General features: G+C 47.0%; 1 protein-coding gene across 4 annotated transcripts in view; it reads left to right on the top strand.

The window, feature by feature from the left end:
• ApepP (Aminopeptidase P) overlaps nt 1-27,037 on the top strand; it is a 334,482-nt gene that overhangs the window by 106,606 nt on the left and 200,839 nt on the right. For all 4 annotated transcript variants that reach the window (XM_069309418.1, XM_069309421.1, XM_069309419.1 and 1 more), the window contains one exon: nt 18,467-18,663. In XM_069309418.1, the coding sequence (XP_069165519.1) occupies nt 18,467-18,663 (197 nt within the window). The remainder of the gene's footprint in view (nt 1-18,466; nt 18,664-27,037) is intronic.

Genomic DNA, 27,037 nt, shown 5'->3' on the forward strand with positions numbered 1-27,037 from the left:
CTAAGACCACGTGGCGTGGGTTTTGGCTAGAAGTAACTCTAGAGTCCCTTGGTATAAGCGAGGTAAATAGAATACGGGTAGGGGTAAGGGGGTGATTTAAGAGGAGTTCAGAGACGATACCCCCAGTGTTGCAGATGTACAATTTCCTGACTAATAGAACCCAATGTGTTATAGACAACAAAATAAAATCCGGATCATCAAAAGTAAAGAGCTCAGTCCCCCAGGGTACTGTGCTTGCTCCAGTACAGTGGTACCTCGGTTTAAGAGTTTAATCCTTTCCTGGAGACAGCTCGTATTCCGAAGCTAATTTCCCCATAAGAAATAATGATAAATGAATTAATCCGTTCCTGACTACCTCAAAAACCTCACTTCAAACTAAATTTTATATCCAATTCATCTAAATAAACCTACAAAACTATGTTCAAGTTATTACTTACCCTTGTTGATGAATGCTGTAGGTGTATGAAAGATGGTGAGGAGGGGGGAAGAGGAGAGGTGTTACTGTTTGGAAGGGGAGTCCCCTTCCATTATCACATCAAGCAGTGAGGACCTTTCTGGGGTTCACTACCCTGGCACGTTTTGCCTGCATACCACTAGGTCCTGGTTGTGGCTCACTGCTCGATTTTCTCACAACACATCTGTCCATAGAAGCTTCCATAGAAGAACAGTCTCCGTGGCGTAGTGGTAAGACACTCGCCTGGCGTTCTGCGAGTGCTATGTCATGGGTTCGTATCCTGGCCGGGGAGGATTTACTGGGCGCAATTCCTTAACTGTAGCCTCTGTTTAACGCAACAGTAAAATGTGTACTTGGATGAAAACACGATTCTTCGCGGCAGGGGATCGTATTCCAGGGACCATAGGATTAAGGACTTGCCCGAAACGCTACGCATACTAGTGGCTGTACAAGAATGTAACAACTCTTGTATATATCTCCAAAAAAAAAAAAAAAAAAAAAAAAAAAAAGCTTGTTTTTCCCTTGTTCGCAAGCTGTCTCTGAAGTAAGGTATTACATTGTCATTGAAAAGATTAAGGCAACAGCCTACTACAGCTTTCTCTGGGTGAGTCTTTTATTGAAAAGTTTGCATCTCTTCCCACAGTTCAACAACCCGTGTACCATTTTCATGCTTCCGAATGATCTCTTGTTCTCCTCTACTGTCTTCCTCAGATGTGCTTTCTTGCCTTGATCCTTACCACTGGCTTTCTTGGGACCCATGGTGAGATATATACTGTAACCCCGTGGTTATCCGGGATTCAAACATCCGGAAAACGCCCTTATATGGCCAAAATCGGGATCGGATAAAGTTATAACAATATCCGGCCAAAATAGCCACAGGGACCGGATTAAAGCTGGTTTGGTCGGATAAAATTTTGGGGCCCGGTTAATTTTCTGCCGAAATTATACTATCCGGTCAGTCGCCCGGATAATCATGGCTTTGTCCGTATATGAAAACATGAGGTGGGCCATACGGTATTAATCCTGTCTGCCCGTGACTCGAGGTGCATGGTGTAGGTGGGGGTGGGGTGGGTGGGTGGTGTCAGGAGAGAGGGGAGCATTGGGAGGGACCACCTGGGGGGATCAGGGGGGGATGGGGAGCGGCCTATACACTACAGTACAGTAATTACTATCATTTTAGAACAATTCATCATAGCCAAAATCAAAAGAAATACTAGTAATTATGTAATAAAAAATATCATACAAGTTTCCTAAAAACAATTTGCATAGGCTGAAGTTTCCTTCAAAAATATATATATATTTTTCCTCCTGGCGGCCTACGTAACGTGCCTCCTCCCTGCCCCGACTGGACCCGTCCAGGCCTGGTCAAGCCATGTGTTCTCTACCCTCGTGTTACACCACAGTGCCCGCCATTAGTGAAATATTTTTTAAATAACTTTTTTATTTTCATAGTAACTTTGAACATTTTTGGGCAAGACTATGTCTGGTAGCAGCATGAATCGTTCTGGAGGTGATAAGAGGAAGCAGGTTGTCCTAACACTTAAGGACAAGCTACGTGTTATACAACTTTGTGAACATGGCCGGTCGACCTCAAGTGTTGCCAAGGAATATAATATAGGCACTAGTACTGTTTCTGATATAAGGAAACAAAAAGAGAAACTTATGCAATTCATTTCAACCTATGAAAGTGAAGGTGCAAGCACTAGCAGAGGTTGTGGTATAAAAACTATGAAAACTTCGACGCATGTACAGTTGGATGAGGCTGTGTACAAGTGGTTTGCTCAGCACCGCACAGCTGGCGTGACAATTCGCGGCCCAGAAATACAAAATGCTGCAAGCAGGTTTGCTGCAAGCCTTGGAATAAAGAATTTTGAAGGGAGTGAAGGGTGGGTTGCAAGGTTCAAGGGTAGGCACAATATTGTGAAGAGGAAAATTGTCAGTGAAAAATTGAGTGCAGATGAAAGCAGTGTAGAACCATTTAAGGGGGCGTCTGGTTGGCATCTGGGTCCAAAAATGCAAAAATGAAAACTCGTTCGATTTCAATCAAAGTTTTTTGACAAGTTCTATATGAAAAGTGTTTCATCTGGTCCAAGTTTCAGCATCGTAGCATAAATAGGAAGGGAGAAAAAAAATATTGAAGTAGTTGTGAAAATTATGCAAAAATGGTCAAAATCGATTATCAATGAAAAGTGTCAACTGAAATCATAACTACGACTCTTTGTTATCACAATAGCATATATTAAACAAATATTATAATTAGTTTAATTGGAAAAAATTTTTAAGAAAAAAAAAGGATTTTTTTTTTTTTTTTTAAATATTTTTATTTTTTCATTTTTTTTGGGCGATTTGCATCAAACTTACACACCTGACTGTACGTAAGCCTATCTGTAAGGATGCCAATTTTCGAGAAAATTGGTTGATGTCAACCTCAGCCACAGATTTTAGAACCTTAGACTTTATTCATTTCTGTTTTTTTTTCAGTTGACACAAACGTTTACAAAACTGATTCCTTTTTTATTCAATTTACATGAAACTTACACAGTATATATGGAGGGCATGTCTCTACATTGGGGGGCTTTCATTTTTCAAGTTCATTTATTGATTTTATAATAGCAATAAACATGCCATATTTGCAAAAAAGATTTGGGGAACTTTGAACATTTGTATTAGGAAAACTGAAGATGTTTTGGAAATTCTAAATCCCCAAATCCTTTATTATATGCTAATGTGTCAGAAAAGTGTCACAGAATAATTATGTCTGAAACGTGTGTTCTGAAGTGTGGACTTGAAAATGTGTAAAAAACGTTGAAAAAAACAAAAAAAAAACTCCCTTTCTATTTACGCTGCAGTACTGAAACTTGGGACAATTTAAGCACTTTTCATATACAACTAGAAAATTAATATTGGTTGACATTGAACAACTTTCACTATAATAACCAGGCGCCCCCTTAAACATAAATTAAGAGAATACATTGTGGCAAATAATTAATATTCGTATCAAATTTATAATGCAGATGAAACTGGGTTGTATTGGAGGAGTTTACCAGAAAAAACTCTAGCAATGAGGAGTGAGGGTTGTGTGCCAGGACGTAAGGTTTGCAAGGACAGGCTCTCGGCCATGATGTGTGCGGATGCCGACGGCACAGACAGAATCATGTGTGCAATTGTTTGCAAATCTAAGAAACCAAGAGCCTTGCAACATTGCATGGGCAGACTGCCAGTGAAATATTATAACTCAAAAAATGCATGGTTTACACAGGAGATCTTTCTATCCTGGTTTCATGACGTGTTCTGCAGGGAAGCTCGTGTCTATCAAATTAAGAAACTCAAAATAAGGCCAAGCGAAGTTCGGGCTTTACTGTTGCTTGATAATGCTCCTGCCCACCCCAAAATTGACAGGTTAACCTCACATGATGGCAAGATAACGTGTATGGCACTTCCTCCTAACACAACCTCTCTCATTCAGCCTATGGATCTGTGCCACGAAGAGGTTGTACACCAAAAAGATGCTAAACAAAGTTTTGGTGGTTTTGCCTCTTCCGGAAGATATTGAACTCGGTGTGGATAACAGGGCTAAAAAAAAAAACTTCAGAGTTTGAAGAACTATACAATCAAGGAAGCCATCTATAACTGGGCCAAGGTGTGGAGTGAATTAAAGGAATCGACTCTGAAAAATTCCTGGAAAAACTCTTTGCGTCTACGGTCAGAAATGAGGAGGATGCAGAAATGGATTTTGAAGGATTTACAGATGAAATCCATGGAATATTTAGAAATGCCGGCGAAAACTTAGACAGGATGTGGTTGATTGGCTTGAACAAGATGCCAATGACCCAGGATATGGTGTGAAGACGAGATTCTCCAGTCTGTTACTGGTGAGGTCGACGAAGAGGATGAAGAAGGAAGTGAAGAACCAACACCAATGACCACGAAATACAGTGTACTTATGACCTATGTTGACGGATTAATAAATTTTTCATCCAATTGTGCTCATCCAGAGGTTGGAAACATATATCCGTACCTTAGGCGAACAAAAGAGCTGATCATACAACTGGCCAGTGAACACAGAAGGCAAGCAACACTTGATTCTTATATGGTACGAAAATCAAACCACGCGCCTTCAACAAGTGAGGCGGCACACGCAACCCAAGCGCCTTCAACAAGTGAGGCGGCACACGCAACCCAAGCGCCTTCAACAAGTGAGGCGGCACACGCAACCCAAGCGCCTTCAACAAGTGAGGCGGCACACGCAACCCAAGCGCCTTCAACAAGTGAGGCGGCACACGCAACCCAAGCGCCTTCAACAAGTGAGGCGGCACACGCAACCCAAGCGCCTTCAACAAGTGAGGCGGCACACGCAACCCAAGCGCCTTCAACAAGTGAGGCGGCACACGCAACCCAAGCGCCTTCAACAAGTGAGGCGGCACACGCAACCCAAGCGCCTTCAACAAGTGAGGCGGCACACGCAACCCAAGCGCCTTCAACTGCGAACAGCTGCGTCCAACAGCCTGGTTGACCAGTCCAGCAACGAGGAGGCCTGGTTGACGACCGGGCCGCAGGGTCGCTGAGCCCCGAAATCACCTCAAGGTAACCTCAAGGTAAGGAGACTATGGGATGTAGGGATGGTAGGGCAGGTGTCGGTGGTGGGGGAGGGGCCGGCTCACTCTCATAAGCCAGTCACACTCGACCCCATTAGCCGGATTTGTTTCTTAAATTCTGGATGTGCATCATCATAAATATTTTTGGTTACAGATTTTGTTTAGTAATATTATTAGGATAATAAAATGTTATTCAAATACTGTTTCATGAATGCTTTATTGTATTAGATGGAGTTTCTACAGGCAATCTACTGAGTTACCTCCCAGAAGGGGCTCTTGGGGGATGGGGGGGAGGGGAGAGGCAGAAAGGGAGGGTGTGTAGTATAACAAATATTTATTTTAGAACCGATTTATTAATTTTATTATTTCGAAGCTCTAGGTCACTGAACTGTGGCGACCAAATCGAATGAAACACGCATAGAGTTATGTGCACACGGATTAAACCCATCCCTCGCGCTGGAGTTGTGCTGCCAATAACATGAATAACATCTCAAATGCCAGATGTCTATCATATTACAGTATATTTTTGGTTTTATTTAGTTTAGTTTAATTAGGATAATAAAGAGCTATTAAAACACCAGTTTTAGAAATGATTTAGTAATCTGAAACTTTCAAAGTCATGCGTCACTAAACTATGATAACACAGACGAAAGTGAGTGAAACCTCACTGTAAAGTGAGGTTTACAGTACAGTTTTCCCTTATTTGTCCACCCTCACTCATCTTATTTCATCACAGAAAATGTATTTAAGAAGATTTCAACACATTAGCTAGCTATTCATGCTTCAGCCTTTAAATTAATTTGCAAAGATACATGTGCCACAAATTGGTGAACGAAAATCATGGAAACAGTCATTCACTTGTTGTGTGGACCACTCAGGCTGGTGTTTGGTTAATATGCTTCACTTGATGTGTGGTCCACTTGTGTGATCCAACTTGTCATATGAAGGAATTATTAATTGTAACCTGTGATGGAATGGGAAAATTTTTCACCACTGTGAACTGTCCCAACATCATAACCTTGTGGACCACTTGTATGATCTAACTTGTCATATGAGGGAATTATTAATTGTAACCTGTGATAGACTGCGAAACTTTTCCACCAGTCTGTGAACTCTGTCCCAACAACGTAAGCAAATCCACACATCCCCGGCTCTGGCAAACAATTTTTCATCGAAACGGGCGAGTAACTCCGGCCAGAAAAGTGTGTGACCTAGCCGGAGATTCGTTGAATTGGGGTACGTTGAATCGAGGTTATACAATGGTACCTCGGTTTAAGAGTTTAATCCGTTCCTGGAGACAGCTCGTATTCTGAAAACTCATATTCTGAAGCTAATTTCCCCATAAGAAATAATGGGAAATGAATTAATCCGTTCTTGACTACCCAAAAACCTTACTTCAAACGTAATTTTATACCTAATTCATCTAAATAATTTTACAAAACTATGTTCAAGTTATTACTTACCCTTGTTGATGAATGCTGTTGGTGTATGGAAGATGGTGAGGAGGGGGAAAGAGGAGAGGTGTTACTGTTTGGAAGGGGAGTCCCCTTCCATTATCACATCAAGCAGTGAGGACCTTTCTGGGGTTCACACCCTAGCACGTTTTGCCTGCATACCACTAGGTCCTGGTTATGGCTCACTGCTCGATTTTCTCACAACACATCTGTCCATGGAAGATTGGTTTTCCCTTCTTCGCAAGATGTCTCTGTAGTAAGGCATCACATTGTCATTGAAAAGATTAACCCTTTAACTGCCCAACACATCATATGATGTGTTCAGTGACATGCAGTAACTTGTACTCCACATCATATGATGTATTGGAGTACTACGCAAGATTTAAATGGCCCGCGGATACACGGGGTTCACCACACCTTCATTAGGGCTCTTGTAAATAGACGCCATTTAAAAAAAAATCATGGGCCAAATTCCTGGGTGTGAGGGGCCTCAGTATTGAGTGAGCTACCAAGTCTGATGCACGCAGCATGAGCTCACAGCACTACTGTTCAGCTTGTGACCACAGCATTGCCTAAAAATGCCATAATATACATGTTCATGCTATTATTTAGCGATGATATTATTACAGAAGACCCCTGACTGTGATAAAAATGACCAGGATTCTGATAATAGCAGGATTGTTGTGATAATTAGCACTGTAGTGGGAGGAGTAATCTTGGTGGGGAGGGAGGTAGCGTTGTCTGCTGACTCTGTGTGACCACCTTTTACTGTCTGGACTCACTATACCAGCTTAGTTGTTCGCTATGGTAAACAAAACATGCAGATACTAATATATAACGTCTGTATATAAAAGCAAAAACAGTATGGTGGGAGGAGAATGGTGGCGAGTCAGGTGAGGTGAGGGAGGGAGGGAGTGGCAGCCAGTGGCGGGCTGCCACTGCCTGCCACTGCCACTCAGCATGCCAACTTAGTGGTTCGTTATGGTGAACACGAATGTAGATACTTATATATAGCGTCTGTATATAGTGAATAAAAGCAAAAACAGTATGGTGGGAGGAGAATGTGGGTGAGTGAGGTGTTGAGGGAGTGAGTGGCAGCGAGTGGCGGTCACTCCTCGTTGCTTTTTGACTCATAATATCAACTTAGTGGTTCGTTATGGTGGACAAAACATGCAGATACTTACATATAACCTGTGTATATAGTGTAATAACTGACACAGTATTTGTTCACTGCTTGATGAACATAATAATTGAATCAACAATATGCACACCATGTTTTTGAGTACAGCGATGATTCACTAATTTTATTATATAAATATATCACACTACACACTATTGAACAATATAACAGCAAAAAAAACTATGAAAAATCAATCAGTGACATTGAAATATTAGGTAATTATCTCTTTGTGTCCACTCCTGCCTGATAGCTGGCGAGCAACAGACCGTCTGGGACACACGCTGAGTCAGCGCCTGTTTTTTTGCAAGACTTCCCCACCCTATAACGGGCAATATATGCCACTTAGGATTTTTTTATTTTTTTTCCCATGATCAGAGAACACAAATTAACAGGTTTAGAAGATTTTTTTTTTTTTTTTTTTTTTTTTTATGCGCCTGTGGGTGACACATGCTAAATAGCCTGGAGCCACACAAGGGTTAAGGCAACGGCCTACTACAGCTTTCTCTGGGTGAGTCTTTTCAATAAAAGTTTGCATCTCTTCCCACATCTGACACCACTTCTTAATGTCTGCAGAAGGGACATTCTGTACTGCCTCATCCTCCTCCACTGGAGAAACATCCTCAGCTGTGTCGTCTCGCTGTTCCTTTTGATGGGCTAGGAGTTCTTCGGTGGTCAGTTCTTCGTTGTGTTCTTCCACCAACTCCTCCACATCATCATTATTCAATTCCAAGCCCATTTGCCGGCCCAGAGTAACAATTTCCTCAACAATAGGCGTATCATTTACAGGCTCAAACCCCTCAAAGTCTAGTTCTAGCATATATTCAGGCCACAATTTTCTCCAGCCAGAGATCAGGGTTCTTTCAGTCACTTCTTGCCAGGCTTTGTCAATGAGTTTTAAAGCACTACAAATGTTAAAATGGTCTTTCCAGAACTCTTTGAGAGTTAAGTTTATGGCTTCAATCACTTCAAAACATTTCCGGAAAAGTGCCCTTTCATAAAGTTTCTTAAAATTCGCTATGATTTTCTGGTCCATAGGCTGAATTAGAGGAGTGGTGTTAGGAGGAAGGAATTTAACTGTGAGAAATTTACTATATCTGTGCAACAACTCATCTTCCAAGCCTGGAGGATGTGCAGGAGCATTGTCAAGGAGAAGCAGAGCCTTGAGTGGCAAATGTTTCTCCTGCAGATATTTTTCTATGGCAGGGCACACCACTTCATTCACCCACTCCGAAAAAAAAATCCTAGTCACCCATGCCCCTTTATTAGCTCTCCACATGACACACATTTGGGTTTTCTACACTTTATACTGTTTGAAAACCCTTGGATTTTCAGAGTGATACACTAGCAAGGGTTTAATTTTCAAATCGCCACTCGCATTTGAACACAGCACAAGCGTAAACCTATCTTTCATAGGCTTGTGTCTGGGCAAGGATTTTTCCTCCTTGGTAATGTATGTCCTTTTATGCAATTTTTTTCCAGAACAGTCCTGTTTCATCACAATTAAACACTTGTTGCGGTAGGTATCCCTCAGCCTCTGCAAACTCTTTAAATTCTTCAATAAATCTTTCAGCTGCTGGTTTGTCTGAGCTGGCTGCCTCCCCATGCCTTGCAACACTCTGGATACCACTTCTTTTTCTAAATTTTTCAAACTATCCCCTGCTTGTCTTAACCCTCAAACTGCTAGGGGCCCAAATGGAATTCACACCCACAGGTGCAACAACAAAAAAAAATTCAAAAAATTCTTTCGTCTTATAGAAGTGTTCATTTTTGTTCCCTGATCACGGAAAAAAATAACAAAAAAATCGTAGGTGGCATATTTTAGCCGCAATAGGGTAGGGAAGTGTGGCAAAAAGGGGCGTTGGCAGAGCCTTCGCCAGACGAGGTCTACTCCGCCCAAGCTGTCAGACGGCAGTTGCCACAAATATATTATTACCTAATTATTTCAATGTCTGATTTTTTCTTAGTTTTTTTGCAGTAATATTATTCCATACAGTGAATTGTGGTATATTTATATTATAAAATGTGTGAACCATCGCTGTACTCAAAATTATGGTGTGCATATTAGTGATTCAATTATTATGTTCATAAAACAATAAACAAATGGTTTTGCTGTTGTTACACTATATACACAGGTTATATATAAGTATTTGCATGTTTTGTACACCATAACGAACTACTAAGTTGGTCTTGTGAGTCAAAAAGCAACGAGGAGTGACCGCCAAACACCAGCGAGCCACTCACTGCCACTCCCTCCCTCAACACCACCTCACTCGCCCTCATTCTCCTCCCACAATACTCCTTCTGTATTTATTCACTATACACAGACGTTATATATACGTATTTACATGTTTTGTTCACCATAACTGTACATCTAAGCTTGTATGGTGAGTGAAGGCCATAAGACGTAGCTACTCACGCAGTCAGCTGATCGGCGGCTGCCCTCAAGGCCAGATGCACTAATATTTGTCCTCCAACAATATTGTTTGTGGTGTTATTATGCTATATACACACATTATATATAAGTATCTACCCGTTTTATTCACCATACCTGAACAAATAAGCTGGTATGGTGCCCAAAGATCATAGTGGCCATCAGTAAACAACATACCAAGTCGTGCAGACGATGCTCCTCCCTCACCAAAATGGCGGCTCCCAACCTACTCCTCTCTCTGTTATCTCACACTATACACACGTTATATATTAGTATCTACATTTGTGTTCACCATATCGAACCACTAAGCTGGTATGGTGAGTGCAGTCAATAAATGGTGGCCACACACAGTCAGAAGACGACGCCACAACCCTCCCTCCCACAGCCTTACTCTTCCCTCCATGGAGCACAGCGCTAAATATCACCACAATCCTGCTATTATCAGAATCCTGGTCAGTTTTATCACAGTCAGGGGGCTTCAGTAATACTATCACTGCTAAATAATAGCAGTATCATTTATATTATGGTATTTGTAGGTGATGCTGTGGTCACAAGCTGAACAGCGGTGCTGTGAGCTCGTGCTGCGTGCGCCAGCCTTGGTGGCTTGCTCAATACTGACGCTGTAACACCCAAGAATGTTGGCCTGGATTTTTTTTCTAGGTGGCATCTGGCAACTATCGGTCGTGGCTGTACTATAACTGCCCCTATCCCAGGCGGGGCGTTTAAATTATAGCGCTAGACACGAAATCATATATAAATGTTGTGTGCGGTTTCGGTTTTGTCACTGATATCATTTATATATGATATGCGCGGTTTGAGGGTTAAAGTCTATCGTATCTGTACTCGTTCCAGGGGTTTTCTTTACAAGGTCTTCGTGCAATACCCTGGCTTTCTCACAAATGATGGCCTCCGAAACACTATCACCTGCTAACTCCTTGTTGTGTATCCAAATTAATAACAACTTTTCCACTTTTTCAAGTATTTGTGGTCTTTGTTTCGTGATTGTTCTTACGCCTATTGCCACTTTAGCACTCATAACGTCCTTTTCCTTGCTAAGTATAGTGCATATCATTGATGTGGCTTTGTTGTACTGCCTACAAAGTTCAACAACACGTGTACCATTTTCATGCTTCCGAATGATCTCTTGTTTTTCTTCTATAGTCATTTTCACATGCACTTTCTTGCCTTGATCCTTACCACTGGCTTTCTTGGGACCCATGGTGAGATATATAATAACTTTTATAGTCAAATGACCAAAAATCCCACAAAACACTGAAAATCCTGGTGAAGAATTGAGGCAGGATAGTCACTGGGCGCGAGGCACTGGTAAACTGAGGGGCGATCGCCGTACCACCACACGCTAGGTCGGCCTGTACGCGTATTAACATCCTCGCCTTCCGAAGAAAATTTTCCTAGGAAATCCTGCTCGTATTCCGAAAAACTCATATACAGGGACACTCGTATTCCAAGGTACCACTGTATTGTAGTTGTACAAGAATTATGTACTGTACATGTATATTTATAGCATTACATATATGTAATTACTGGTGGTCTCCTAACAATATATACTAATAATAATAATGAAGGACTAACTTCACCTAACTCGAGGAAAAAGAGGAGGGAAAGTTAATCTACCTTAAATCTCTCTGCTACAATAGTCGTAAATTCCTTGTGATGGTAGCTGGGGCCCTCTGCTCGCTGGTTGGTCCCTCGTTGACGAGGTCCAGCTCGTGTAGGCTCCCCACGACATCTCGTTGCTAGTTCGCCATCTCTGTGCTCGTGTCCTCCACTGCAGGTCCTCCTCCTGGTACCGCAGGCTGGCACTGCTCACACCTTCCTCTCTAGCACACTTGGACTCATTGCCACTTCCCAGAAGTCTTGATCACAACGTCCCCTTTGGACTATATAGTGGATTAGACCCTGTCACTTCAGCTCCACTTAGTCGTACCGGGCACGACCCCACAGGAAACTCTGCACAGCTCCTCCCAGCATCCACTCACATGGTCGTAGACTTGACGGCCTTAGCTCCTGGTGCCCTCTTCACCAGCTGAACTATGCCTTCTTATGCTCCCCTGGAGTTTACAAGTCTTCCTTGACTTCTGTGGTAATGACTGTAGCTGAATACTCCACCTTCTGAGGCTCCCTGGCTTTTCAAACTGGAGCGCTCACAAGCGCACTTCTACACTTGGTCGTGGCTGGTGGAGCTCTGTCACATGATCTGTATCTGCATCGTTGACCAATCGCCAGGCGGCTGGCGCTAGTGCAGGTTATGTGACATCGCTGTCACATGACCTGCACTGACCAATTGCCAGGCGGCTGGCACCACTCCCACAAAGCCATGCATCCTGGCTTCCTCTGGCAGGAACTTTCTTCCCCGGTACCATATTGGCAATTGTAAAAGGCATAAGCCATATTCGAACCTAAAAATAAAATCGTAATTTATCTCCATGATAACTCGGGCCATCCTTCACATATACCAAATTGTTCCCTGGGCATCAGAGAACGTACAGATTATAGAGATATGACTCATAATGCCGGCATAGGGAACATACAGGACGGGAACTGTAACAATAGTCACTTGTTCTCTGGACCTCTGTGAGAATGGGGGTGGGGGGAGATTCTACCTCTGGTCCTTATTAAGCAAAACAGAACTATCTAAGTCTTATGACCTTTTAGTGTGAAGTAGAGTCAGGAAGATAGTTTCAGGGATCCTCTGGAGCCACCCCAGAAATTGTATTTCATTGCAGGCGATGAGTCACAATAACGTGGCTGAAGTATGTTGACCAGACCACACACTAGAAATTGAAGGGACGACGACGTTTCGGTCCGTCCTGGACCATTCTCAAGTCGATTGTGTATTTCATTACATTCAATGCTGTTTGTTTTTTCTGAGTAAAATCATCCTTGATCACCTGAGGTTGGGGGGCTGGGTATACCATCCTTGATCACCTGAGGTAGGGGGGCTGGGTATACCAACCTTGATCATCTGAGGTAGGGGGGCTGGGTATACCAACCTTGTTCACCTGAGGTAGGGGGGCTGGGTATACCAACCTTGTTCACCTGAGGTAGGGGGGGCTTGGTATACCATCCTTGATCACCTGAGGTAGGGGGGCTGGGTATACCAACCTTGGTCACCTGAGGTAGGGGGGGGGGGCTGGGTATACCATCCTTGATCACCTGAGGTAGGGGGGGGCTGGGTATACCATACTTGATCACCTGAGGTAGGGGGGGCTGGGTATACCATCCTTGATCACCTGAGGTAGGGGGGGGGGCTGGGTATACCATCCTTGATCACCTGAGGTAGGGGGGGCTGGGTATACCATCCTTGATCACCTGAGGTAGGGGGGGGGGCTGGGTATACCATCCTTGATCACCTGAGGTAGGAGGGGGGGCTGGGTATACCATCCTTGATCACCTGAGGTAGGGGGGGCTGGGTGTACCATCCTTGATCACCTGAGGTAGGGGGGGCTGGGTATACCATCCTTGATCACCTGAGGTAGGGGGGCTGGGTATACCATCCTTGATCACCTGAGGTAGGAGGGGGGGGGCTGGGTATACCATCCTTGATCACCTGAGGTAGGGGGGCTGGGTATACCATCCTTGATCACCTGAGGTAGGGGGGGCTGGGTATACCATACTTGATCACCTGAGGTAGGGGGGGCTGGGTATACCATCCTTGATCACCTGAGGTAGGGGGGGTGCTGGGTATACCATACTTGATCACCTGAGGTAGGGGGGGCTGGGTATACCATACTTGATCACCTGAGGTAGGGGGGGGCTGGGTATACCATACTTGATCACCTGAGGTAGGGGGGGGGCTGGGTATACCATACTTGATCACCTGAGGTAGGGGGGGGGGGCTGGGTATACCATACTTGATCACCTGAGGTAGGGGGGGGGGCTGGGTATACCATACTTGATCACCTGAGGTAGGGGGGGGCTGGGTATACCATACTTGATCACCTGAGGTAGGAGGGGGGGGGGGCTGGGTATACCATCCTTGATCACCTGAGGTAGGGGGGCTGGGTATACCATACTTGATCACCTGAGGTAGGGGGGGGCTGGGTATACCATACTTGATCACCTGAGGTAGGGGGGGGGGGCTGGGTATACCATACTTGATCACCTGAGGTAGGGGGGCTGAGTATACCATCCTTGATCACCTGAGGTAGGGGGGCTGGGTATACCATCCTTGATCACCTGAGGTAAGGGGGCTGGGTATACCATACTTGATCACCTGAGGTAGGGGGGCTGAGTATACCATCCTTGATCACCTGAGGTAGGGGGGCTGGGTATACCATCCTTAATCACCTGAGGTAGGGGGGGCTGGGTATACCATCCTTGATCACCTGAGGTAGGGGGGCTGGGTATACCATACTTGATCACCTGAGGTAGGGGGGCTGAGTATACCATCCTTGATCACCTGAGGTAGGGGGGCTGGGTATACCATCCTTGATCACCTGAGGTAGAGGGGGCTGGGTATGCCATCCTTGATCACCTGAGGTAGGGGGGGCTGGGTATACCATCCTTGATCACCTGAGGTAGGGGGGGGGGCTGGGTATACCATACTTGATCACCTGAGGTAGAGGGGGGCTGGGTATACCATCCTTGATCACCTGAGGTAGGGGGGCTGAGTATACCATCCTTGATCACCTGAGGTAGGAGGGCTGGGTATACCATCTTGATCACCTGAGGTAGGGGGGGCTGGGTATACCATCCTTGATCACCTGAGGTAGAGGGGCTGGGTATACAATCCTTGATCACATGAGGTAGGGGGGCTGGGTATACCATACTTGATCACCTGAGGTAGGGGGGCTGGGTATACCATCCTTGATCACCTGAGGTAGGAGGGGGGGCTGGGTATACCATCCTTGATCACCTGAGGTAGGAGGGGGGCTGGGTATACCATCCTTGATCACATGAGGTAGGGGGGCTGGGTATACCATACTTGATCACCTGAGGTAGGGGGGCTGGGTATACCATCCTTGATCACCTGAGGTAGGAGGGGGGGCTGGGTATACCATCCTTGATCACCTGAGGTAGGAGGGGGGGCTGGGTATACCATCCTTGATCACATGAGGTAGGGGGGCTGGGTATACCATACTTGATCACCTGAGGTAGGGGGGCTGAGTATACCATCCTTGATCACCTGAGGTAGGGGGGCTGGGTATACCATCCTTGATCACCTGAGGTAGGGGGGCTGGGTATACCATACTTGATCACCTGAAGTAGGGGGGCTGGGTATACCATACTTGATCACCTGAGTAGGGGGGCTGGGTATACCATCCTTGATCACCTGAGGTAGGAGGGGGGGCTGGGTATACCATCCTTGATCACCTGAGGTAGGGGGCTGAGTATACCATCCTTGATCACCTGAGGTAGGAGGGCTGGGTATACCATCCTTGATCACCTGAGGTAGGGGGGGCTGGGTATACCATCCTTGATCACCTGAGGTAGGGGGGGCTGGGTGTACCATCCTTGATCACCTGAGGTAGGGGGGGCTGGGTATACCATACTTGATCACCTGAGGTAGGGGGCTGGGTATACGATCCTTGATCACCTGAGGTAGGGGGGCTGGGTATACCATCCTTGATCACCTGAGGTAGGGGGGGCTGGGTGTACCATCCTTGATCACCTGAGGTAGGGGGGGCTGGGTATACCATACTTGATCACCCGAGGTAGGGGAGGCTGGGTATACCATCATTGATTACCTGAGGTAGGGGGGGGCTGGGTATACCATCCTTGATCACCTGAGGTAGGGGTGGGGCTGGGTATACCATCCTTGATCACCTGAGGTAGGGGTGGGGCTGGGTATACCATCCTTGATCACCTGAGGTAGGGGTGGGGCTGGGTATACCATCCTTGATCACCTGAGGTAGGGGTGGGGCTGGGTATACCATCCTTGATCACCTGAGGTAGGGGGGGGGCTGGGTATACCATACTTGATCACCTGAGGTAGGGGGGGGCTGGGTATACCATCCTTGATCACCTGAGGTAGGGGGGCTGAGTATACCATCCTTGATCACCTGAGGTAGGAGGGCTGGGTATACCATCCTTGATCACCTGAGGTAGGGGGGGCTGGGTATACCATACTTGATCACCTGAGGTAGGGGGGCTGGGTATACCATCCTTGATCACCTGAGGTAGGAGGGGGGGGGCTGGGCATACCATCCTTGATCACCTGAGGTAGGGGGGCTGGGTATACCATCCTTGATCACATGAGGTAGGGGGGCTGGGTATACCATACTTGATCACCTGAGGTAGGGGGGTTGAGTATACCATCCTTGATCACCTGAGGTGGGGGGGCTGGGTATACCATCCTTGATCACCTGAGGTAGGGGGGGCTGGGTATACCATACTTGATCACCTGAAGTAAGGGGGGCTGGGTATACCATCCTTGATCACCTGAGGTAGGGGGGGCTGGGTATACCATCCTTGATCACCTGAGGTAGGAGGGGGGGCTGGGTATACCATCCTTAATCACCTGAGGTAGGGGGGCTGAATATACCATCCTTGATCACCTGAGGTAGGAGGGCTGGGTATACCATCCTTGATCACCTGAGGTAGGGGGGGGGCTGGGTATACCATCCTTGATCACCTGAGGTAGGGGTGGGGCTGGGTATACCATCCTTGATCACCTGAGGTAGGGGGGGGGCTGGGTATACCATCCTTGATCACCTGAGGTAGGGGGGGGGCTGGGTATACCATCCTTGATCACCTGAGGTAGGGGTGGGGCTGGGTATACCATCCTTGATCACCTGAGGTAGGGGTGGGGCTGGGTATACCATCCTTGATCACCTGAGGTAGGGGGGGGGGCTGGGTATACCATACTTGATCACCTGAGGTAGGGGGGGGCTGGGTATACCATCCTTGATCACCTGAGGTAGGGGGGCTGAGTATACCATCCTTGATAACCTGAGGTAGGAGGGCTGGGTATACCATCCTTGATCACCTGAGGTAGGGGGGGCTGGGTATACCATACTTGATCACCTGAGGTAGGGGGGCTGGGTATACCATCCTTGATCACCTGAGGTAGGAGGGGGGGGGGGGGCTGGGCATACCATCCTTGATCACCTGAGGTAGGGGGGCTGGGTATACCATCCTTGATCACATGAGGTAGGGGGGCTGGGTATACCATACTTGATCACCTGAGGTAGGGGGGTTGAGTATACCATCCTTGATCACCTGAGGTGGGGGGGCTGGGTATACCATCCTTGATCACCTGAGGTAGGGGGGGCTGGGTATACCATACTTGATCACCTGAAGTAAGGGGGGCTGGGTATACCATCCTTGATCACCTGAGGTAGGGGGGGCTGGGTATACCATCCTTGATCACCTGAGGTAGGAGGGGGGGCTGGGTATACCATCCTTAATCACCTGAGGTAGGGGGGCTGAATATACCATACTTGATCACCTGAGGTAGGGGAGGCTGGGTATACCATCCTTGATTACCTGAGGTAGGGGGGGCTGGGTATACCATACTTGATCACCTGAGGTAGGGGGGCTGGGTATACCATCCTTGATCACCTGAGGTAGGGAGGGGGCTGGGTATTCCATCCTTGATCACCTGAGGTAGGGGGGGGCTGGGTATACCATCCTTGATCACCTGAGGTAGAGGGTGGGGCTGGGTATACCATACTTGATCACCTGAGGTAGGGGGGCTGGGTATACCATCCTTGATCACCTGAGGTAGGAGGGGGGGCTGGGTATACCATCCTTGATCACCTGAGGTAGGGGGGGCTGGGTATACCATCCTTGAGCACCTGAGGTAGGGGGGCTGGGTATACCATCCTTGATCACCTGAGGTAGGAGGGCTGGGTATACCATCCTTGATCACCTGAGGTAGGGGGGGCTGGGTATACCATCCTTGAGCACCTGAGGTAGGGGGGCTGGGTATACCATCCTTGATCACCTGAGGTAGGAGGGCTGGGTATACCATCCTTGATCACCTGAGGTAGGGGGGGCTGGGTATACCATCCTTGATCACCTGAGGTAGGGGGGCTGGGTATACCATCCTTGATCACCCGTGGTGAGGGGGGGCTGGGTATACCATCCTTGATCACCTGAGGTAGGGGGGGGCTGGGTATACCATCTTTGATCACCTGTGGTGGGGGGGGGCTGGGTATACCATCCTTGATCACCTGAGGTAGGGGGGCTGGGTATACCATCCTTGATCACCTGAGGTAGGGGGGGGGCTGGGTATACCATCCTTGATCACCTGTGGTGGGGGGGGGCTGGGTATACGAACCTTGATCATCTGAGGATGGAGGGCTGGGGTATACTAACCTAATTTGCCATAACATAATTCAACAAGTTCTGCTTTTTTTTAATTGCTGCTTCTCTGTTTTGCAGATTTATATAACCTAAGAGGATCAGACATAGCATACAACCCAGTGTTTTTTTCTTATGCCTCAGTAACTGAAAATGAAGCTTTCATATTTATTAATGAATCTCAGCTAACATCAGCTGCAAGAGAAGCTCTACAGGATGAAGAGATCAAAGTCATCATCAGGCCTTATGAGGATTTTGCAAAGTTTATTGATGACCAGGTGTGTATTTATATTGATTGTTTTGCAATAAGAATTTGTTTTTCTACAGATTTTGATCTGTGATTTTACACTTTAGAGTTGAACTTATAGGTAATCTTTATACTTTATAATATATTTTGGTATACAATAAATTTGTTCAGAGTATCCTAATAGTTATGATACAAATCCATATTTCTGGGAGTCTGGGAATCACCAGATCGCTAGTTCAATTCACTCCATTGCCTCGTAATGATTTTCACTAACATCACCTATCAAATCTTGTTATGCCAGATACAAAATTATCAGTCCTCCAACATGAGTATACCCATGCTCCTTGTACCGGCACCACCACAACAGCTTAGTTTTATTGCATTAAATCTCCGTTGCTCAAGAGATGAAGCTCTTCTACCTTGTATACTAGGGCGACCAGGAAAAGTAGATGTAGAGGGCACACTGTCCTCAGTGTCGTCATGGGTGACACATGGGAGAGCGTGCTGCTGACACGGCAAATCTGCACCTAGTAACACCCCCACGATAGCCGCTAACTCCCAGTTCATCTATGCTAATAATATGAGGAGCAGTGTCACTGAACCCTGAAAGAGTCATCTATATTATTGTGAGATTTTTCTACGCCTACCTCCCTTAGGAGGTGGACTACAAGTTTAAAGGCTGCTCACAGCAGTTAAGCATGAGTCCAATAGAAAAAGGAAAAGCGGGAGCAAACCGCCAGGCCTCCACCACCAAGGGTGAAAACCTGTCCACAATAGGCCGCTGGCTCCTCCTAGTTAAACAGGACGTTAAAACTAATAAAGGGTAACCGACGGGTTCTCACAATCAAATATTTATATTTGATGTGGCGCTATGAATTGGAATTCGAATTCCCAAGAACAGCCGCCTTATCAAGATCACATCAACATTTAATAATATGCAGAAATATGGTGGAATAATATGGTTGAAGGGTTGACATCAAAGACCGTTTTCTACAACATAACAATTTATTAATAACAAGAGACTAACTACTACATTACTGAGTTTACATTACGTTAATGTCAATCCAGTGGCACGATAACAAACAGCTAAATAGCAACCCTTGCTGTGAGGCTGCATACTGAACTAACCTGAACACAGGTGTGCCCACTGATGACGCAATATTGCAAAACAAAGAAAAATATCACAGACTAAGTTACACCACAGTGAATGGTTACGTTATTGTACATAAAGTGGCATTTGCAACACAGCTATTCAACAGCCCCTCGAGAAGTGACAGCAGGCTCCATCTTGCTGACACTTCGGGCTGACAACATGAACTAACTGAACAAATGAAGGATATCCACTGAAGACAAAGACACAAGCAGGCAATCAATAGTGTCTCGGTTTCCCTGACAGCTACTATAATCACAAACTTGGGGGGTCCTCCTGCCCCCCAGGAGAGAGCCACGTAACTAGGCGGGAGTCCAACAGTGACTCCCCCCTATTACAACCCAGTGTGAACACTCTTTGCAACTCCCAACAAGAAGTTGCCCTGTTGTAACCAGATACAAAGACAGGCAAGGCGGGATTCTGGGACACAGCTCCACAGATCCCTAGATGACTCTACTCTCGTCACCAGACGACAACCAAAAGAAATTGCCTTAAGTGATTAATTACGTTAATTGACTGATCGCAGCAGTCAGCAACAAAGTACTACGGTAATCACAAACAATTGTCTCCCACTAGACAACAACAGGACGATACTCTACGTTAATCTTTAACACTTGTCTCTTGTTAACAATAACTCAACATATTACACCACACTTGACTCCTTGCAAGTATTCAGTGAGTAATTCTCAATTAAGGTCAAACGGACCACTAATTACATCCCCATTGAGTTCGTTAACTAAGCCTACCCTAACTTGGTAGCTTCTCCACAGTCTGTGTCAAAAAATTACTAGTGAGTGTTAATTACCCTAATTAAGGCACTAATTACTTCTGAGCCATTAATCAACTGTCACCAGGACCGATAATTAATCATCCATAAATACGTCTCACTCCGCACTGCCTAAGCAGGTCTCATCAAACACTGTGAATTCACGGGAAAGGAGTTAATTACCCTAATTAACAAGATGTGCCAATAATCCACTGTCCTCAGACAGGATATGATTAATACAACGATTTATGCTAGCTCCATGACCTCGCTTTACCGAGTCACCGAAGCTCTCCAATGTTAATTACTCCACTAATTAACCTGAGCCACTAATTGCTATACCCCTGAAAGGTAATTAGTCTCGAGCATATTACGTTAACACAAATACTGACAGACTCTGACAGATCCTCTCCCACTACGTGAATTCATGATGAGAAGGCTAATTACATAATTAGCTAGAGTGGTCAATTAATTGTCACATGGACAATTAATTGCTCCCGAGACGTATCTCATTCTAGCTCAACACTGTTTCTCTTAACAGCCCTCACTCACTCCACAATACTAAGTGTGCACCCCTTATCCAGTTAATTACCCCTTACTTAATTAACTCACTGAATCCTTAAGTCCTCAACACAACTTAAAGAAACAAAGTAACCCCAGCGTTACATAGGTCACACTACAATGGCATGCAACATCATAACAGCACTGCCCACATATGGTTGCGGCTACTGCAACTCGCTAATTACTGTGCCCACACAATAATGACACACGGTTGTTCAACACACAAAAGTATACTAATATTACTGCCCCCCTCTTATCTTCTTGCACCCGATTGCAAAGGAATACTGTGAACACACACACACGTACCTCAGCAAGGCAATTAACCCATCAATTGCCTGCTCTCATTAAGTACTGTGAATTCCCCTGAATAATCCTAGAGGTCCCTTAAACCCTCAACACAGTTCCTGGGGCAATAATATCGTATAAACTGATAACAATACTGCACAAACCTGCAACATAATGATGCCGTCAGCATACCCCACATGCTAATGACATCATTAGGCAATCAGTCAGCAATCACACCTACTGACTTACCACACAACACAGTACATAAACATGCAAATGAACACATAGAAATGGCATTCACATAATCAATGAAAATTATATCACCAAGTAATGTGTAACTATCTACACAGACTTCAGGGGTCCCCACTGACATCCCTGCCTACCTCTAATGATTATAATTTTACGGTACTCTATGGCATTAATCCAGTCTGAACGATTATATAGAATCGACAGGCTGGATCACTTATATGGCAAATCTCTACACTGACTGGTTACATACTCTAGTCAGTCTACTAACATACTAACATACAGTGTGGTCCCGTGTATAATATCTATCTCCAGGTACCGCCCCTATCCAACACCTGGATCCCACTGACAGCTGTCACTCAGCTGCTTTTCTAGCCTGGCGAGGCTCTGAGATAACTCTTACCGGGGATTTCCACCGGTACCCATCACACTGTAATAGTACTCATTTCTACTCCTTTCTACTGCCCTCTTTCCCTTATTTTTCCTCATTTCCCAAGTTACTACCACACTAGCTGACAACACTTAGCTGGCTTGCTCCTCATGCGTCGACAAGATGTGGCCCTAGGCTGTCCCGGGAAAGTGGCCAAGGCATGTGGCCAAGGCATGTGGCCACAGCGCCCCTCCCAAGCTGAGAGAGGGGGATGGGGTAGGGTTTGGCCGCGCGGGTGGCCTGGGGTAGGGTTTGGCCACGCGGGTGGCCTGGGGTGGCCGGTGGGTGGCCGCGGGCTGGCAGGCTGCCGCCCACAGGAGTACCCACGCGGCTGGGGAATCTCAACCCCATCAGACTAGAACCTGCCTTGTTCTACACTGGGGTGACAATGGCCGGCGGTGTCCTCACACTGACGCAGCCTGGCGGAATGCAAAGTCCCACCTGGGCCTGTAATATCACACTCACTTACACTGCCCAACATCAATTGTCCATTGCCATTAGACAGGATACTCGACCCACCTGTTACACCATGAGGCTCTGCCAGCCTGCCTCATGGGTTCACACGGTCAACTGTCTCTTAGCTTTTTACTGTTCCGTAAATCCTTGGCCCCAATTCACTTAATTAGGCCTTGACACAACCCCTGATGGCAGGAGTGCCACCAATCGAGTAATTTGGATGACAGAAGCGATTAACAGGGGGTGGAGGTGGCCGGCGTGCCACCCCCACCAAACACTCCTTCCTTCCCTGGCCGCCCAATTCAAACTGCCTCCCTGGCGGGCGGGAAAACTCAAGATGCCCATACCTTCTCCCTACCATGTCTCGACCAATCAGCTTGGAGCCGGCACGGCTCCTCGTGCCGGATCCAACCATAGCTCTTCGCGCCAAAACTAGGCTTGGAGCACACGGGCCGGACCCAATCATATGCCTCCGTCACCCTCGGGCGTCCTGTGACGTCACAAGGAGGGTGAGGCCTACCGAGTGGCGTGATGTCCCCCATGTGGGGGGAAAGACAGCGTCACTCCACTCTCCCCCCCACCTCTAACGGTTTTAGTCCAAGTAACTCACATCCTACTTCACAGAAACAGGAAAATCTCTGTAATTCTCTCTACAGAGCAATCACAGACTTCTAACTACTCACAATTGATAGTTCGTAACACAAGCTTTCATTCAACACCCAACAAGCATATGTTATTTTGAAAGCTTCAGTTTCTGGAGTGACTAGCCTAATCTAGAAACTAGGAAAACTAGCTGAGGGATCTAGATCCCTCACAATTATCACTGTTTATGAACGGTAGGTGACACAGATGGTAGTAATACTGGCAAGGGCGATGGCCTGGGATGTTGCAGCAGGCCTGGAGATAACAGTGTATTGTACATACTCGCTGTATCCTCCTCATCCGTGTCTGTATCCCTCTTATCCGATATTTGTGTAAGGCCTCTTATCGGGCTTTGGTTCCTCAACATCACTACCAGAATCATCTTTAAGGGGGCATTAGTTAGTTTTCTGTGGGGAGCCCCGGAGGCTCCCTGGAGCTTATCAGGCTAATGTGTGTTATATTAGACCGGGACATTAGCTATGGAGTTCAGACCTACCAGGGACCAGCACCAGAACCTGGCCCCTTCAGAGAGATTTCAGGGAACAATGGTCCTGGAAAACCCCTTTATGGTTGGGGTTTTTCCTTATCTGCCATCAACTGGGGTTAGGCACCCAGAAAGGTAGGCATAACAAAACAAACCCCACATGGTAAGAAACTAAAATAAAAAACCAAGAGAGGTAGAAACACCCTACAATCCCAAAGAAACAAGCAAACATCACAACTTGTCCGTGCAGCCCTTCCCGCCCCAAGAGGGGAAGGGGGGGGGGGGGCCCTGGACCTCACCGCGCCGGCTGCCTAGCACCAGTTCGTGAGCTAATGTCAACCGGGACAGACGCTTCTCTGCCCTCAGTTTCCTAGGTGGTGTTTGCCTTCGTTGCGTTCACTGCCGTGTGTTGTGCGGTGGCCAGGTATTCCTAATCAGTACCAGGGCTGCATGCGCTTAGAGGCTTCCTTCCCTAAGCGCCCTGTGAGTACTGCCCCTGCATGACAGGGTTATATTCCCTGGGGCGTTCAGGAACCATTCCCGTAGAGGTTCTTGCTGCTCGGCTTTTGCCTCACCCTTTGGGCCAGCTGGGGCTTGGGGTACTTGTTTGGCCTTGAGTAGGGACTGGTGGTGTGCTGGTTAGGGCGTCAAAGTGTTGCACGGCCTGCCACCTACGCGGCGACCGGTTCCTGTTGCCTCTGGGGATGGTGTACTTTTGCGGGGATTTTCTTTTGTTTTTATTTTCTTTACATGGTGGGGACTGCCTAGTGTGGCTATAGTTCCACTGGTAGTATTTGGTGGCCCTCTGCTAGGCCCCCGTGATTGTACACGTTGCAGGGGTTTTCAGTGTTGCATCTACCCCTTGTTAGCTTGGGTGTTTAACCGGTAAGCAACACCTTGCCCGGGCTTCCCGTAGTTGTTATCCTACGGGCCCTGGAAAAGCCTGTCCGGGCTTGGTGGACCATTGGATGTGTCTTCTGGGTTCCATCTGTCTTGTGCGGGTGCGTTGGTTGCTGTGCCCTTGTCTCAGGGTGACGGTCGCCACTTTTACCTACGTCATGCTACCTGTTGGGTCACTGATACCTTGACCCGAAGTCTTGCGAGAGGTGTTCTCTGCTTGTTCTCCAGTACTCGTCTGATATCCTGATATTATTCAGAGTACAGGCGGCATCCATGTTGCAAGCTAGGTTTAGGTTGCTTCGACGCGCTAGGTTGGTTTTCCATCCGGATGCCCCTTCCTGTTCCCAGCTCCTGACAGTCTGCGGGTTTCGGGGTCGGGGCGGGGTTTAGTTGGTGCCGAGACTTGGGCGGCTTTGGGGACTGCCCAGTTCGGGTTGGGGACGGAGGTTTTCAAGCCTGTTCCTCCTGCCAAGGCTTCTGGGTCTTACCAGTGACCCTTTTTTTGCTGCCTTTTCCCTGGACTCTTTATTTTCTTTAAGGGCAGAGGGCGTGGAGGACGGCTCTGCCCCAGACTCTGTTGCGGGTTCCTGGGGCTGTGGGGAATGCTCGCTTGCAGTTCTGGGGCTGTTTGCCCCTGCCTGGGTCTTCTGCTTCTTGGCGGGGTTTTTTCGTCCCTCTAGTCTGCTTGCTTTCCACATTTGCTGGTGAGTTTTCGGCTTTATTGCGTCGGTTACGGCTCCTTGGTGTGGTGGCCATTTTCTTTTCAGCACATAACTCCCCGATTAGCCACTGGGGGCGCTGCGGTTTGTTTACCTCGGCCGGGATGTGGGAGCTCGCATTTTGGGGGAGTTTTTTCACCTCTTTCAAGGGTTTTATCCTCCTGTTGCCATTTCTTTGCTTCTCTGGGGTTTTATGCCCATCTTTTGTACATCTGGGAGTGCTTGGGTGTTGGTTTTTACACTGGTTTTTGCTGTCTGTTTTGGGTCTGTGCCCTAGGGTTTGGGCTCAGTGTCTGTCTGTGTATGCTTGCTCACACACCTTGTCCCCGGTTTTTGGTCTGTTTTGGCCGTTTCCCGCGGGTTCTGTTTGGGTGCTGTGCTTTGCCCTGCTGTGCTATAATTCCGCCGGCAAGTGTGGTAGTTTGGGCTCCCTTGGGTTTGATTCCGGGTTCCTTTTGTTTCTCTGGTTTCATTCCAGAGGTTTTTTCCTTTTGGGGCCCCCCTTTGTGGGTTCAGGGGGCTTTTGTTACCTCGTTTGTGACCGGTTCTGCCTTCTGGGGTTCCGGCGTCTTAGTGGCTTGCAGGCTGATCGTTTTAGGTCTTGGCATGTGTTGCGGTCGTGCTGGGGCCTTGGGTTTTTGTTGTCGAGGTGGGCCTTTTGGTGCTGTTTTTGTGCTCTTGGTGCCTTCTTCGTCTGGCCGGTGTGGTGCTCTCTGCCCACCGGTCGGCGGCTTGTCTTTTCTTTTCTTTATTTTAATTTTTCAACTTTATTTACATGTATGTATGTGTGTGTTTATAGATTTTGTGTATGTATGTATATATGTGTGTACATGTATGTATGTGTGTTTATATATATACATTTTCTTTCGGAATGGGTTCCGTTCCCTTCGCTGTTGATGGGGCACTGGGTGAGCAGCTTGCTCTGTTGGCTCTCGCTTGTGGTTATCTAGCGGCCTTTGATGGCGTCGGGCGGCTTCTTCCCCTTTTGGGGGGTTTGGGGCGGGCTTCTTTCCCTGCGCTTCGTCATGTCATCTTGGTGTGGGTACATTTGGACATGGTCGTTCAGCCCCATCCTTCTGCAGCCTTCTGAGGTTCCCGCCTGTTCAAGTGCAGACAACGGCCTTGCGGTTCTTCTGGACTTATGCAGTCTGCGCCCTGGATTCTTTGCCCTCTTCTGAAGACCGTTGTTTCCAGTCTGGCTTCTGTTGGGGCCAGGTGCCTGGACCTCCGGGTCACTTCTCGGCATGTTCCTCTCCAGGGTTCTGGGACTGGCAGAGTTGGTGGTGGAGCTTCATGCTTGCCGCTTTTGTTGCCTTCCCTAGTTTGTCATTGACACTTAGTGTATTTATGCATCTTTACCGGATCTTGATGACCTTTCTGCTTCTGCTCGAAATTTGGTTTCTGGCCTCGACGTTTCTGACCTCGACGACTGGCTGGTGTGGGCTCCCAGTTGGTCCACTTGTCTGCTCGCCAGGGGTGTGGTTCTTTCCAGATTGCTGGGTTCGGATTCCTGGTGATCTGGAGGCCACTCCATCTGGTTCCGTCCCGGGTTTGGATCTGTCTAGGTCTTGTTTAGGACTTTTGGATCGCCTCTTTGTCTTTCCCTCCAGAAGCGTTGCTGCAGCTGTGGTCCCGCCTTCGGCTGTTTATGAGTGGGATCCTGGGTCGCTCGGCGGTTACTGGAGCGGTTGTTCAGAAGTCTGAACTTTGCCGTGCTGGTCTGCCCGTCGGGTAGGGTTTGGCTCCAGCATCTGTTCGATTCCTTCGGG

The sequence above is a fragment of the Procambarus clarkii genome, chromosome 65 (genome assembly GCF_040958095.1).
Source record: "Procambarus clarkii isolate CNS0578487 chromosome 65, FALCON_Pclarkii_2.0, whole genome shotgun sequence".
Classification (NCBI taxonomy): Eukaryota; Metazoa; Arthropoda; class Malacostraca; order Decapoda; family Cambaridae; genus Procambarus; species Procambarus clarkii.